The sequence below is a fragment of the Podarcis bocagei genome (genome assembly GCF_964188305.1).
Source record: "Podarcis bocagei genome assembly, chromosome: 3".
NCBI lineage: Eukaryota > Metazoa > Chordata > Lepidosauria > Squamata > Lacertidae > Podarcis > Podarcis bocagei.
In genome coordinates, this window is record NC_138127.1 from 43,173,531 (window position 1) to 43,189,557 (window position 16,027).

The following is a 16,027-nucleotide window of genomic DNA, read 5'->3' on the forward strand; positions in this document are numbered from 1 at the left end:
GAGAGCAGTTTCACTCTGCATCCTTAGCCTCTTTCCCTGGTGATAGGCCATTACAGAAGCATATATACCTTTGGGTCCCTTCCAGCTCTACAATTCTATGAAAGTAGAATTAGTTGGCTCTACTCATTGCTGGCCTGACTTGAGTCTCCAAATTTCTTCTTCCCTTCCTCTACCCAATATAGTTACGACAGCAGAGTAGCTCTCCAGAAACTCAAAACAGGACCCTTTTTCAGCCCTTTCTAGAGATACTTGGGTTTGAACCTGGGTCCTTTGGGCATTCAAAGCATGTACTGTGCCATTCCACTTCAGCCCTTCCGTTTCCTACTCTCTCTTTGGCTCAAGGTGACTTACCACTATAATTAAAAACAATAACATAATTAATGAAGATGTAGTACAGAAATAGGGGGAAATATTAGATCTCACTTTTGAAAGAAAAGGTTATTCTTCATACATCAATGGAGTCGTTCAGATCTCTCTCTTTTTGTAGATGTTTATAAGAGCCTCAGAACAAACATGTATTAGAGGGCACTGATTTAGATAACCTTGAATGAATGACATGTTTATGTGAAAACAAAGCTAATAATAAAGCCTGGGCAGCTGACTGTGAAATTATAAGTTTAGACGATGACATAACGAATAGATGCTGGCCAAATATATTAATCAGTGTAGTATTGTTTGAGATGGGGATTAACATAGAACCTTATTTAGGCTCATATGGGCTGGAGCCGGCTTTGCTTCCATCAGAAACTGGTCCCGTGTTGCTCCAGTAACGTCATACATCCAAGCTCACGTGGGAGGAGTCACCTTGCCACTGCTCCTCCTATCCCAGCAGTTTCTCAGTTTCTTGGTCAAGTGACGTTGGCATGGGAAGGACATGGAGATCCTCACACTTGCACGCAAACTCCTGATGTTACCCGAGCAGCGTGATAAGATGGCATGTTGCAGCAGCACATAACCTGCTGAAATGAAGACTACTTTGCCATGTAAAGTACGTTCAAAAAGCGAGAGAGATAAAACCTCAAGTTTAGCCACAAGTGGGATTTTATTTGTAAAAAGAAAAAGCCCAATGTGTTTTGGCCTGTGATTATTTTAGGCCTTCGTTATTTTAGGAACAAGGCACCACGTGCATTTTTATCAATTAAAAACCAGTTTAAGTATATTTACGTTATTTATATGCTAATATATATTTACTCAATGTAAAATGTAGAAGTAGTTTGCAGAAGTCTAGGTTAATAAAGTCACACTGTCACTTTCACTGAATATTTATGTGATGTATTCAATTGATCGATCAATCAGTCATTCTATTACGGTCAAAGATCAGACAACAGAAATAACATTAATAACATCAGCACCAAGGGGCAGAAGCAGTAGACAGAATTGAAAATGTCATATGTATTGTTCCTTTTACTGCTCTGGTGCAGGTCTAAGATAATCACAGGGGTGTAAATAGTAAAATTATTATTATGGAATTTCATCAGAGAAATGTTGGAGGGTATGCTAAATTAGATAAATAAAGAATTGTTATTCTGATCATTGCAATTTAGCAGGATCAAGGTACATAAAATTATAATGATCAATGGTTAGCCAATGAGATTTCTGCAAATTAGCTTATTGTCTATATTGCTTTATTGTGTTTCTTTTTTTCTAGTTTGAAGAAGAAGAGGCTAGCTAAGCAAAATTCAGAGGCAGCCTCCTCAAATGCTTGTGGGATCCCCACAGGTAGCACTCAGGCTGGAAGAGATGATGGAAGTAAAGCTGTTCTGGTGCAGACCAATGGCTCTCAAGAAAACGGCAAAAAGTCTGGGGAAAAGGAGGACTTGGAGAAAAAGAAGAAGAAAAGCAGTCAGCCAAAGGATATTAGGCGCACAGATCTTAAGCGATACTATAGTATTGGTGAGTTTAAGGCAAATACTGTATTACCTCTTTGAAATCTTTTAAGTACTTTTAAAGTGTAACAGTCTGTGGTGTTGTGTTTTTTCTTCTCATTATATTGCTGCTATACTTTCAGTAACCTTCTGTAAGTCAATATGGAATATATAAACATGTTTTAGTTTTATAAGCTCCCATTTGGATTCTGTAACATTGCTGAGTCTTGGCAGGACTGGTTAAGTGTGTGAAGTCCATCTGCAAGCACAGATTCTATGTATTAGAAATGACAGAAGTTTCTTAGCATCAAAATAAAATATCTTTTTACGTATTTGAATGTAGTGGATGAATGGGTTGGCTTTTACCTTCAGAATGGGCACCTGTCTCCAATCTGGCACCTTGTAAGTGGAGGTTGGTTCCAGCTAGACTGGGGAAGATAAAGCATAGTGGAATGAAAGGATTCCTAGCCACAAGGAATTCACCTAATCTCTCTGCTTCTTAGCAGTTTTTCATTTTGTTGAAAACCTTCTATTTTTAGTATAAAATATCTTTTAACCAAGTGAAATATAGCACTATTGAAATAGTTAGTTAGCAGTGTGGAGGTTTTTGAATGTGTGTGTGCGCGCACACACACACACACACACACACACACGTCTTTTAAGACTTAAGAACATAATAATAATCCCACTAAGATCATATCTTATCCTTCTTCCTACAATGGTCAACCAGATACCCTGGGAAGATCACTAAGTAAGCAGGTCATGGAGAAAAGTCTTTCTTCTGCTGTTGCCTCTTTAACCAGCTGTATTCAGTTCTATATTGTCTCTGAACACGTAAGATCCTATAGCCACCATGACTAATTAACCATTGACGGACCATAATCTTATCTAATTCCTCTCTGAAGCATTTAAAGTGGATAGCAATTGCCAAATCCCGCAGCTGTGAATTCCATGATTTAACTGTGCATTCTGTGAAAAAGCACTTACCGTATTTTTTGCTCTATAAGACTCACTTTTCCCCTCCTAAAAAGTAAGGGGAAACGTGTGTGCGTCTTATGGAGCGAATGCAGGCTGTACAGCTATCCCAGAAACCAGAACAGCAAGAGGGATTGCTGCTTTCACTGCGCAGCGATCCCTCTTGCTGTTCTGGCTTCTGAGATTCAGATATTTTTTTTCTTGTTCTCCTCCTCCAAAAACTAGGTGCGTCTTGTGGTCTGGTGCGTCTTATAGAGCGAAAAATACGGTACTTTTGTCTATCCCCAATCTACTGCTAATCAGTTACAGATAGGTAGCCGTGTTGGTCTGCCATAGTCAAAACAAAAAAAAATTCCTTCCTGTAGCACCTTAAAGACCAACTAAGTTAGTTCTTGGTACAGTGGTGCCCCGCAAGACGAAATTAATTCGTTCCGCAATTTTTGCCGTCTAGCGAATTTTCCGTCTTGCGAAGCACGGTTTAAACGGCTTAACAAAGTCGCAAGACGTTTTCGTCTTGCGAAGCAAGCCCATAGGGAAATTCGTCTTGCGAGGCAAATCGCGGCCGAAAAAACCTTTCGTCTAGCGAGTTTTTTGTCTTGCGAGGCATTCGTCTTGCGAGGTACCACTGTATAAGCTTTCGTGTGCATGCACACTTCTTCAGATACAAATACTTCTTCAGTATCTGAAGAAGTGTGCATGCACACGAAAGCTTATACCAAGAACTAACTTAGTTGGTCTTTAAGGTGCTACAGGAAGGATTTTTTTTTGTTTTGACTACTGCTAATCAGTTTTAGTAAAAGACTCTTGAGTAGCAAGTATCTGTCTCAATCTTCATTATACAGTTTATTATTCCTCCCCCCCCCCCCGCAAGGTAAAAATGCCCCACTGCTCTAGCTTTTCCTTGTTGGGAAGAATATGAAGAACGGCATGTGTTGCCCAACCCAAGTAACTTTTATGATGGCCCATTAACCGTCTAAAGAGTAAACAGAATCTGCAAAAATGACTCCATCATTTGGCAGGACACTACAAGGATAATGTCTGCCTGTGAAGTTGGGAAAGATTCCAAATAACTGGAGTGGAGCTTGTAAGACAGCTATCCAGGAGAGCCATAAAACATTTTGCTAGCATAATGAATCTGTTTAGCATTTACATGGCAACAGTGCAATTTCAGCCTTCTTAGCAACCTTGAAAAGGGACCATTAGCTTCTTCCATTGCTAGAGATCCCATGGTTGTGCCTTTCTCCAGCAGTCTGATAATGAAGGTTCTGATGCCACTTTAAATTTGAATTGGAGCATTAGAGAAATAATAGATATCTGTGTGTGCATTTTTACAAAATCACCTGTTTCATTTTTGCCACTAAAGCAATACAAAATACCTGTTGATATAGGAAAACCCCCCAAATATTGTTTGATGGTATACCCCAGAGCAGGGGTAGCTAATGTGGTGCCTTCCAGAAATTTTGAAGTGCAACTCCCAGTCTCCCCAACCTGGGGAGCTATAGTCCATAACATTTGATGGGTGCAATGTTGTTTGTCCCTGCTCCATATTTGATGCTGGTTGATACGGGTTTTAACCAGTCTCTGAGTTGCATCCTGTAGTGGCTTTATGCAAGCAGAAAGCGTTTCTGTTTTCACAAGGTGGTGCCAACACCACATTTTTCTCTATTCTCCATTATGCACTGCTGCATTCCATGGTTGCCCCAAATATGCTTCTCAGAGTTGGGAGGTCCACTGGGGCAATAGGTAATACAGGACTGAAGGCTGTATTTGGGATGGGGGAAGGTATGTGAAAACATAGTGTGTTTACTTTTACCTACACATCTATGTAGAGTTACAGACATACCTGGTAAGAGTTAAGGCTTCCATCAAATGGTAGTATGATGCCAGGTTTTAAAACGTAATACTCCTATTGTGCCCTGCAACCTGAAAATTGCTCCCTGAAGCAGATTTGGGCCATGTGCAGTGGGAGGAGACAGAGGGGCAGTTCTGTTGTGTTTACGGAAGTTGTTCCAATTGCCAGTGACGTAGCTGGATACTGAAGGTCTGGTTATATTGCTTCTCATTAGGAACCAATAGCTTCAAACACTGGGTACAGAACAAGTACACCACAATTTGAACTTGGCTGAAATGTCTGATTTGTGGCCATCTTCTGAGGGCACAGTGGTGGGTTTATTCCTTTGCTATTATTTTTTATGATGGTCCATTTTAGAGCCTCAACTGGCTGGGCTGGCAAACCAAAAACCTAAGTTGGATTCAGCTTTTCTAGTTAACAATTATGTTGTAGCTTCCTTCAATGTCATCTTTATAAGCTATTGCCTTGTTTCCTCACACAGTTCTTTCCACCAAAGGGGCAAAGTTTAAAGGCGTAACATTGTAAATCAGTAACCACAAACCTGCTGCTCTAACAAGTAAAAACAAATAAATTCAAAGCTAGCATTGTAGTGGCATTCAAATCTTTCCCCCTCTAGTCATCCCTGTGGTGATTGGGGCTGCGTTGTTTTTTGGCATGAGATCAAAATTTTCAACCTATTTCCAGGTTGTAAATACACTTCCTGACTATCCGAATAAATAACGCTTGTCTATTCAATATTTGTTAACAAATATGTTAGATTGTATGTAAAAGTCAGAAAGCTGGTAACTGATGCTTAGGAGGAGCTGTAGCTCTGTGGTGGAGCCCAAAGTTTTGATGGTATGAGGTCATGATTCAGTCCGAAAACATCTCAATTAATAAATCTTGTGACGATTTTTGCCTGAGAATCCTGAAGAGCTAGTGCTCACCAGGGCAATGAAGAGAGTTCTGGATTTGATGGACTATTGGTCTAACTTGTTAAATATTGTGTGTGACTATAAAGATACAGTCATACCTCAGGTTGAATGTGCTTCAGGTTGAGCGCTTTTGGGTTGTGCTCCGTGGCAACCTGGAAGTAACGGAGCGCATTACTTCCGGGTTTCGCCGCTCGCGCAGGCGCTCAAAATGACGTCACGCGCATGCGCGGAAGTGGCAAAATGTGACCCACCCACGCGCAGAAGCGCCATTGCACCTTACGTTCCATTCAGGATGTGAATGGGGCTCCGGAACGGATGCCATTTGCACCCCGAGGTAACACTGTAATCTCATGACCATCCTGGAGGAGGAGAAAGGAAAAGTGTGTGAGTCTGAGACTCACTGTGGTTTATCTTCATAACACTAAACCAGGGGTGGGGGGTGGGGCTAGACTTTTTTTGGCCAAAGAGACAGTGGTGTATGTGACCCCACACATACACCTTACTCAGCTGATCCTTGCAGATCATGTTAGAGAGGATATTTCTACCTCTACACTCATCAGATGATTGTTAAGATTTCTGGGGAGAGGGTGATTTGCATCCTCAACAGAGCATTCGACACCACCCAGCAACACCCAGTGCTGTGCCTGCTCCCCTTCACTTCATTTCATTTTCACCACCACTGTCAAAATTGATGGGATCTTATTGAAAGTCCAGGAAAATTTGCTGGGTGGGGGAGGGCACAGGACCAGGCCTCCAAACTGGAGCTTTGCCACCCCTGTGTTAAACAACCCCCCAACATTCCATGCCCATCTTCCCAATGTGTTAGCTAGTCCTCTGTACATGTTTTACATTCGCCTTACATACGGTGGGAATGCAAAACGCTTGTAAAGTTACCAGCTGTGGAAATTTCTATATAAATCTAATTACGATCAAGTTGTGAGAGATACCAAAATCAGTGTAAGCCCTGCTTGTGAAAACTCAGCACACTACGTGCCCTCTCTGTGCCTTGGGATCCTCCTGTTCCCTTTGCTACAAGGGGACTGTGCTCATATTTCAGCTGAGGGGTGGAGTATGCTGAATTACACTAATCTGCTTCCCTTTCCTCAGAGCTGGATTCCACAGACTTGGACAAGCCCCTTCCTCAGCCACTTCCTTAGCAGAGGCTTTGAAAAAGATGGGGATTTTGTGTGTTTGAGAGTGTGTGTGTGTGTGTGCACACGCGCAAACACACACAAGTAATGGCACTATTAGATTCTCATTTTCTCTGAGTGGGGGGAAACTGGCCAATTTGTATTCTGAGTGATTTTGCTGTGGCTTATTTTCCGTTCTCTGTCAGCCTTGCTTGCTTTCAAGTCCAGCGAGGCTGATTTAGCAGAGGCGTGGCAAAGAACCTTTCCCTTGCTTTTTTTTTTTAAAAAAGAAAGTTGTAAAAGGGGAAGCTCAGGACTTTTGGACACATGATTTAGGTTACTTGTTGGCATTCCTGCGCTTGAAGATGTTTGCGGTCGAGTGTTGCTGTGCCCACCATCCAGGAGGATTCTGCAAGAGCTGTTTGCCGGAAGTGCCCGGGAAGGCCTGCCAAGCTGCTGCTGCTGTCCCTGCCGCCTGTAAACTCCCGGGGAGAATAATCAACGTGGAATGGGAGGAGGGCTTGCCATCTTCAGGCTACAGTTCTGCAACCGGGGACAGCTGTGAGTCTCTGCCAGAAGCTGTGGCCATTGATCACAGTGAGATGGCAAAGAAGAAGTTCCTAAAGGTTATGCACAGCTTTTCAGCCCCAAAGCATTTTTCCTGGTGTGTGGATTACAGGCAGCCTTACCTGTTGTTAGGTATGCAAACCACTGATTCCTGTCTGCTGATGGTTATCACACATGGAGGAGGAGTGGGGCTCAGGGAGAATAGAACTTGGGAAACTAGACAAGGTGAATGGGCTTTCAGAGCTATCTGAGGATACCTAACCATATTTTTCATTACAGCTTTTTACATCTACAGCTCTCCCACAGAAAACATGACATATCTGCTACTATGTGTGTACATGTGATAATGACAATCACCTAGAAATGTACATTTAATGTTTATTTATTTTTTTAAAGTGTTTTAAGACATTAAGCAACCATCATTGGGCAGCTAGCTTGAGTCTCAACTCCCATGGTAAATATAATGCTGAAGCAACTCTTATTGAACCTCAATGCTTTATTGTTAAAAATTCATATAGTAATTCTGATGGATTGCACATTAAACACAGGCACATGTATCTTCTCTCTGATGTTTTCTTTATAAAAATATATATATGAAAAATTGACTCTGAAGTTGATTTTAGTTGGAGGTGTGTGTCCGTGGAGAAAGAAAGATAAATTGGCCTCATACCTTTCCCTTCTAGCAGGTTTTTCACTTCAAATCTCCCATCTCATGCTGGTTTGTTTGTTTGTTTGTTTCCACCAAGGAAGAAAATATACAGCCCTGTATTTCCCCTCTACAAAGTAAAAAGCAAGTTGGGCAGGAAGAATCTGAGCTTCAAAATGGTTGGAAGAGAAAGAGTTAAACAGCTGCTTTCTTCCTGCCTGGCCCCCTTTATCTGCTCCTTTTCAACTGAAATTTCTAACCTCAGAGGCTGGTGTTGGTTAAAAAGAAAGAAAGAACCTTCAAAGAAATGCTTGCTTCTTTGCTTAAGACATTTATATACTACCCTACATAATGTTTATCCTGGGATAGACATTTTTAAAAATAATTTGTTTGGCCCTTAGGTAGGTTCTCGTAGCAGATATACCAGATCCTGTGTGGGATATTCAAAGTGGGAGAAACAGCCATAGTTTTGTGTGTTCAATCCTTGGCATCTCCAGTTAAAGAGATGCTGGATGTCTGGAAAAGGCCCAAGAAGACCCTCAAAAGTTGCTGCCATTCAGAGGATTTGTAGGCTAGATGGACCCATCATTCCCCATTTTGTTTTCCTGACCCCCCTCAATATTTTCTTTTTGCCTCCCATCTAAAGATGCACTGGTTCAGTCATTTAGCATTTGGAAGAAGCAGAGATAACAAGGGTCTATCTGACACTTAGAACTTTGGAGGTGATATTAATATATTTTATGATGTTTCAAGGCTGCATTTGGTTTCATTTGTGCTTCTTTTAGTGGAAGATTTTATGTATTGCCGTGCTGCCCCGCAATCATCAGCTGAAGGGTGGTTCTAGAAATAAAAATAATAGGGCTATTCTGATGTACAACTTTGTTTAATGCAGGCAATGTTAGAATGTTTTAGTTCTGTTAGTAGCAGAGGTGCCTTTACTGCTTATGTGTGAATATGGCCTGACAGTTTCAAGCTTCAGTTTTGTACAATTAACCACTTATGTGTGTCCTCAACAAAAGCATCTAGCAGAACACAAAGGATATCCTTTCGAAATAAGTTTTGTTTTCTGATCTTGCAAAAGACTAATGCCCATACAAGGTCTTCTGCGGAGTCCTGCTGAGCCCAGTAGCCCCAACCATAAAAATCTTAGATGACTGGAAAGAGCACACATAGGCAGTTGTGACATCAGCAGAACGCACAATTCTTGTTGATATTGCAAATGCCTGAGTGATTTGTCCTGTCATGATCTCAACTTTGTCCAAGCCCTTAGGCACGCTGTGTACACCTCAGGTAGATAGTGGCGGGGTTTTTTGCCGTTAACATTTGTCACAGTGTATTTCAACTTTTCCTCACGTAACACCCACATTTAGCCTCAACTTGCAACCGTTGACCCACTTTTAATTCTTTACCATATACAGCATGCCTGTTTTTCTTCCTCTTTCTTCTTGCTAAAAACACAAACAGATAAGAAAATGTTGGTGACCCACCTTAGCTTAGGGCATAACTCACTTGTGGCTACCAGCCTACCAATAAAAGATCAGTGATACTGTACTTCCCTTACTTAATGCAACACTCAAGCATTACTAGCTTTTCTGTGACAGGCAGCCCTGTATCGAAAAGTTTTTAATATTTGAGGTTTTATAATGTTTTTATATATGTTGTAAGCCATCCAGATGGGTGTGGTATAAATAATAAAATTATTATTTATGATTCGTTAATCACCAGTTTTCATGTTTGGCCGAGACAAACCTGGTTTAATATTATTTTGCTTATATTTACCAATTAGTGATTTGAAAGTTGTTCACATTTTAGGTAATCGGTCTCGGGGTTTCTCTTTCAGAGGACAATCAAACCAAAACCAATGAGAAGAAAGAAAAGAAAATGGTCTCTCAGAAGCCACATGGTACAATAGAATACACGGTAAGAGTAGCTGCTCAGAATCTATTGCATGAATATTTTTGGAAGTGGTATGCCCATTCTATTTCCCCATGCTATGCAATTCCTCTACATTGTTGTTTTTATCCTATTCACAAGAGGAAGTGATCCTTTTCCTGAGTATAACCGGGCAGGAGCCACCTGTGTCTCCACTAGTACCACCAATGGTATCTATCCACTAAAGGTCTCACTAAATATCCACAATATACAAGAGGTTGTTTCCTCTTCCGGCCTGGTTCCTACATGCACTAGCTCAGTCTTACCTATACTGAGTACCCCCTCTTAAACATAACCACATTTCAAGTAACTGTTCTGAAGAACAAAATGTGAGAGGAGTGCCTCTCAAATCAAGCAATAGGGCAGGGGATGGATCCAGGCCCAGCAGCAGGGGTTAGAATCACTGGGCATCTTCCAAGGCCTATGCCCAAGTAGGGGGCACAGTCCCAGTGCCAATCCCTGAAGCCACCTGCCCAGCACAGGGTTGTCCTCACTGCTGCAGCTACCTGCCTCACTGAGCATGCAAGCAACGGCAGGCACTATTTCATTTCAAAGTGATATGCTATAGTGCTCGCTTCAGCAGCACATATATTAAAATTCAAAGTGATATGCAATAGTAGTTTTGCAATAATAAGAGCAAAGCTAGGGCACCCCATGCACAGTCTCAGAATTCCCGGTGTGGTCACTGGTCCAGAAAGTTGGGTGACCCCTGAAATAGAGGACTGTGTCACTTATAACATGGCATATGTCTTTTCCTAGATGTGAACCAGAAACCCAATTTTCATAAAGTTGCTTGTTCTGCCCAAACGTTCCTGATTGGCTCGTGGAAATCTCACTAAATCTGTACAATAGGTATATACATACCGGGAAATAAGTTTCATAAATATCCCTAAAGCAGAATCTGTAGCCTAGCGTCAGTTTCCCCACTCAGAATAATGCAGTTGCCCTACATACTTTGGCCTTTGAAAGCTGCTGTTGTGTGCTGCATCTTAGAGTGAAGTTATTTCTCTTCTTTGGGAGAAGGGGAAAATTATAGTAGGGTTGCCATATTTCAAACAGTGAAAATCCGGACAGAAAAGTTGTTGAGCTTTTTTTGGCAGAGTTTGGACATTTTACCGATTTCTGCCCAGACACTGCTGCACAGATGCTGCACAGTATAAATAACTTTTAATATATCCTGTATCTGATTCACATACATAGTAAATAATAAAAGTAGTAGTAATAATGCGTATCTTGAACTCAACAGCCTCCCCTCCCTTCTCTGGTAATTGGTATGCTATTTCTGAATCCTGGAGGTTCCTTTTAGCTATCATGAACCATAGCTATCAACAAATCGTACGACTGTGTGCCCCCCTCCCAATAGCATTGCAAAAAGTCATTAGCCTGCAAACATTTTTTTCTACCCTGCTTCAAGTAGTTTCCATGTTGCCTGTGGAAGAGGGGGAAGTCCCTTATCTGTGCTCAGTATGGAATCCTTTCCCTTTGCAGTCCAGTAGAAAGAAAAGAAAGGGGGGCGGGGATTCCTTCTACCAAGTGGACTAGCGGAGGAGAAAGCGGCCTGGTTTGTGCATCATGCTAAACTAGTTCCATATGCTTCATTTTAGTTTTGATCTTTTTTGGTTGCCATTTTCCATGCTTGCCTTTTCTTTTCCTTTTCTTTTTTTAAGCTGTGATGGCCAGAACTGAACACAGTAATTCAAATATGACTTCCGTATACATTTGTTAGGATGCTGGTTGGTTTTATTTTCAGTCTCTTTCCTAATGATAGAAGAGTTCTGACAGTCCTCACCCCAAACATGTTAAAGGAACCTGTGAAGGTGTTGTGGAACTATTCAGGCTAATCCAGCATCCCGTGTGCTTGATGGTCGCACACCCATCTGCCTGCACATTCATCACATGCTCAAAGCGGTTCTGTGTGTGTACCGTCCTTCTGCACGAGTACTTGGCCTTTGAGAATCTCCCTTCATGTCAAGGCTTTCTACACATATAATCTTGGCTACAGACTCACGGAGTGTGGGGAAGGTGGGAATTGTGCCTACTAGCCTCCTTGTGGGGTAGGTCTAGCCTTGACTTTGGTCAAGTAGGTGAGTAGGTGGTGGCTGTTGGAGCCTTTGTATCTCTAGCAATCAGATTTGTCTTTTTATTAAAAAATCACCACTGCACCTAGAATCGATGTTTTCATTGTCCACAAAGCTCCAGGGTCTGTTCTAAAGAAGCTTCTAAATTAATAGATTAGCAAGAAGAAGGAATGGGGTGAAAAGTACAAGACGCTGTTACATGCTCAAGCTCTAGTACACATGCTGTGGTTCAGTGGATTATGTACAATGGTTAGAAAACAAGTTTGCTCTGGATACAACTTCCTCTTATCTTGTAAAGCCAATAAAGGATTGACTTAACTAGCTATAAACAGAGACCCAAGTGGGCCAATCCTATTGATCGGTTGTATATGAGTGTTTGTTTTCACTTAGGTTCCTTCAGTTAAATTCTCCCTCCAGTCCAGATTCAAAAGATGGGAGTATTTTCCACAAGCCTCACGTGTATTGCAAAGATAAGATACTTTTATGTGTCGGCAGGCTTGATTGATCTTGGCTGCTCCCAGAGGTCAAATGCAAGCACCAGAGAATCCATACAAGAAAAGTTAGGGCTCTGGGTTTGAATGGGAGTTAGATTAACAAAAACTTTGAATCCACTTTAAGCCATGAGCATTCTCATGTAAGAGAGACTGGGTAATTTGTAGCTAATAAATCCACTTTATTCTGTAGTGTTGCACACATGTTGTATTTTATTTTTGTTTTTAAGTTGTAATCACTCATCTTGTTTTTATTATTGCTTGTAAGCCGCTCTGAGCCCGGCCTTGGCTGGGGAGGGCGGGGTATAAATAAAAAATTATTATTATTATTATTATTATTATCTGGTTTTTATATAACTACCTCATATTTCCACACATTTATATCATCACAATTCTACATTTTTCTTAATATTATATTAGTTTTTAAGCATATTTGTAGAAAAGTTCCTCTTAATAAACATTGCAAGATTTAATGCAGCCCGGCTAGTGTCTTTATGTGTTTACAATGATTGTCTATATATTGAATAAATTTACTCCACTCTCTCTGGAACGCTTGTTCACTCTGCTTTTGGATTTTCCCCATCAGCTTTGCTAATTCTGCATAGTCCATCATCTTTGTCTGCCATTCCTCTACCGTCAGTAATTCTTGCAGCAAAAAATAAGTGCACGTCCCATTGCATTTTAAAGGCGAATAATTTATTACAGCAGAAGCTTTTGTGCGCCAGAATCTACTTTGTTTTGTGACTAGAGCCTACTTAGAAATGTGTGGTGGTTTTTGAAGTGCTACATACTTTGGTTATTTCCCCCTGCATCGAGGAAATGGTCTTCTTAAATTTAGGTTTTATATTTGTTGTTTTTAAACAGGCATGATCGAGGACAGTGCAAAAATATTTTAATCTTTCTATCTTCCCTCCCTCAGGCTGGAAGCCAAGATACTCTGAACAGCATAGCTCTGAAGTTTAACATCACTCCAAATAAACTTGTGGAACTCAACAGGCTCTTCACACACACAATTGTTCCGGGCCAGGTAACCGGGTTGTGATTAAATCCAATTTTCTAAAAGATGTGATCTGTACTAGTTAAAGAAGGCTCTTCTAGTATCATTTTGAAATAACTAGAACAATGGAAATGACACCATGCCCTCGTAAGTGATTGTAGGCATGCAGTGGCTTCAGAGCCACATGCACCGGGCACAGTGGTGGATAGCATGGTGGAGCTGTGCTGCTGCTGCATAAAGTGACGCAGCAATAAAGGAAGGGGTGACGCAGCAATAAAGTTGACACAGTGCAGACATGCTGGTGGAGCCAGTCTGTTGCACGTGCTGGCGAGTTTGCACCACACCAACCTTGCTGCTGCCTCCTGGTATGCAGCCGTTATGCAGCCGGTGAGAAGTCAGGTGAGAGGCACAGCCCCTCCCTGCTGTCTGCATGCAAAAGAACACTGGTTTTATAAGAACACAACTTTATATGCTCAGATCATATGTCCAACTAGCAGAGCATTTCCTATACTGCTTGGAAGTTGTCTGTGGTTTCAGGTAAGAGTGTTTCCCGGACACATCTGGGGATGCCTGAAACTGAACCTGGGACCCTTTGCATGTATCTGTGCAGGCAGACCTGTGATAACTTCTGCACTGGGCTGAAATCCTGTACCAGTTATATGTGCTTAAGGCTGCAATCCTATACCCCTTTACCTGGGAGTAAACTGCATTGAATTAACAGTGTTTACTTCTGAGAGGGTATGTATAGGATTGCACTGTAAATATTGTGTGTGTGTGTGTGTGTGTGTGTGTGTGTGTATATATATATATATATAATATATATGTATATGTATAAAATTTAAGGTGATTTTAAACACATTTATAGGTGCATAATCACTTCACTAGTTGGTTGTGTTAAGTCAGGAATGAAAGTCAGGATTGTCACTATCCTGCAATGAGAGAGGGACAAAATTCAAGAAGCTAATAGTTGTGTGTGTGTGTGTGTGTGTGTGTGTGTGTGTGTGTAGCTTGGTGCTTTAAAATAATGCTCTGTAAATCGGTTGTCTTCACAGTGTATGTTGTTGTAATAATCTTGTTTCTTTTGTGGGGGGTTGGCCTAGGTTCTGTATGTGCCAGATAGTGAGCCTCTTTCTGCTGCTGCGAAACTAGCTTCTTCAAGCCCTGGAGCTACTGTTTCACCTTCCTCATCAGATGCAGAGTATGATAAACTTCCGGTAAGACTTTCATGTTAGAGTCAGTTTTAGCCAAGAAGCATCTTAATCCTTTTTTTCTGGCATAGGCTTTCAGGGAGTGGGCTCTGGTCCACAAAAACTTATGCCACAATAAATTAGTTAGAGTTTAAGGTTGCACAAGATTTTTTCCAGTAAGACGTTATACAGACTCTGTTGTTTAGAAAGTACTGTCTAGTCAGTTAAGTGTATATACTATCTTTTGATATTATGGCTCTTGATTTCCTTGAAAAGTGTAAAATTGCTTATCATATTTGCAATAGACATGGGAACACTTTGCATGTCATAAGGGTCACTTGATAGTAGTTCCATGGCTATTTGCCACATATTCCATTGTTTGCTTGCCATGGCTCTCTGCTTGAACGGCTGGTTTTCTTCATGTCGCTAGAAACAAGCAAACAATGGGAAATCTGTGGTGGCCTCACCCACCTGCACAAGGAACTGTGGTGCACAAATGTCTGTTGGTTTTTTTATTTTTAAAAAAACCTTTATCATTCAAGGATGCTGACTTAGCAAGAAGGGTTTGCAGACCAATCCAAAGAGTCCTGTCTTCCACCTCAGAGGAAGATGAGCCAGTTGTTGTCAAGTTTTTGAAAATGAACTGTCGATACTTCACAGATGGCAAGGTAGAAGGCTTTGGTGATTTATTTTGCAACAGGGGTGTGTGGGGGTGGGGGTGTGATAGGCAAATAACAATTAGAGTATCATAAGGTGTGCAGATGTTGGAACTGTTAATCTCTATTGTCTACAAATCTATTTGCATTTGAAAATTAGCTTTACTAAGTAGGCTGACCACAGTCTAAAATGGGCTGTTTTGTAGATGGTTCTTGTGAGTGTGCTTGGGGTTCTGGGCACATAAGATTCAATAGCAAACTACACATTATGCACATAGAAACATAGCTAGGGTCTAGCAGCAGCTTTTACTAGGTGACAGCAGCTGCAAGAGCAGGTAATTTGGAACAGAGAAGCCTCATAGGAAGGGAAGGAGTACTACACTGTCTTTCTACCAATTGTGTGCCTGCTGCAAATTCACCTCCTTCAGTGTTCCAAATCTTTTATTTCATGAGTATGCCTATTACATGTACCTAAGCTCTAAGGCAGAGCCATTTGCCATTTTGCCTTCAGTGTGCTATAGCCATCCAAGTCTCCTGTTGGGAATTATCAGCATAAGAAATGAAGTCATGCTAACATGAGAAAGGAGGCCTGCTAGCTTTGATAGGTTCATGGAAGCAGCCAAGATCAGAGAAGAATGGTTTTTGCTTGACTCGTGAATTCTAATATTTTGACTCTAGTTAATTAACAAGCTGTCGCTCCCATTTCATTGCAGCTAAGGATAAAATTTAAATACCTT

At 41.2% G+C, this 16,027-nt stretch overlaps 1 protein-coding gene across 2 annotated transcripts in view; it reads left to right on the top strand.

The window, feature by feature from the left end:
- Positions 1-16,027, top strand: part of NCOA7 (nuclear receptor coactivator 7) — a 65,602-nt gene that overhangs the window by 23,843 nt on the left and 25,732 nt on the right. For both annotated transcript variants that reach the window (XM_081187640.1, XM_081187641.1), the window contains exons 3-7: positions 1,649-1,893; positions 9,790-9,869; positions 13,370-13,477; positions 14,548-14,661; positions 15,177-15,302. In XM_081187640.1, the coding sequence (XP_081043766.1) occupies positions 1,649-1,893; positions 9,790-9,869; positions 13,370-13,477; positions 14,548-14,661; positions 15,177-15,302 (673 nt within the window). The remainder of the gene's footprint in view (positions 1-1,648; positions 1,894-9,789; positions 9,870-13,369; positions 13,478-14,547; positions 14,662-15,176; positions 15,303-16,027) is intronic.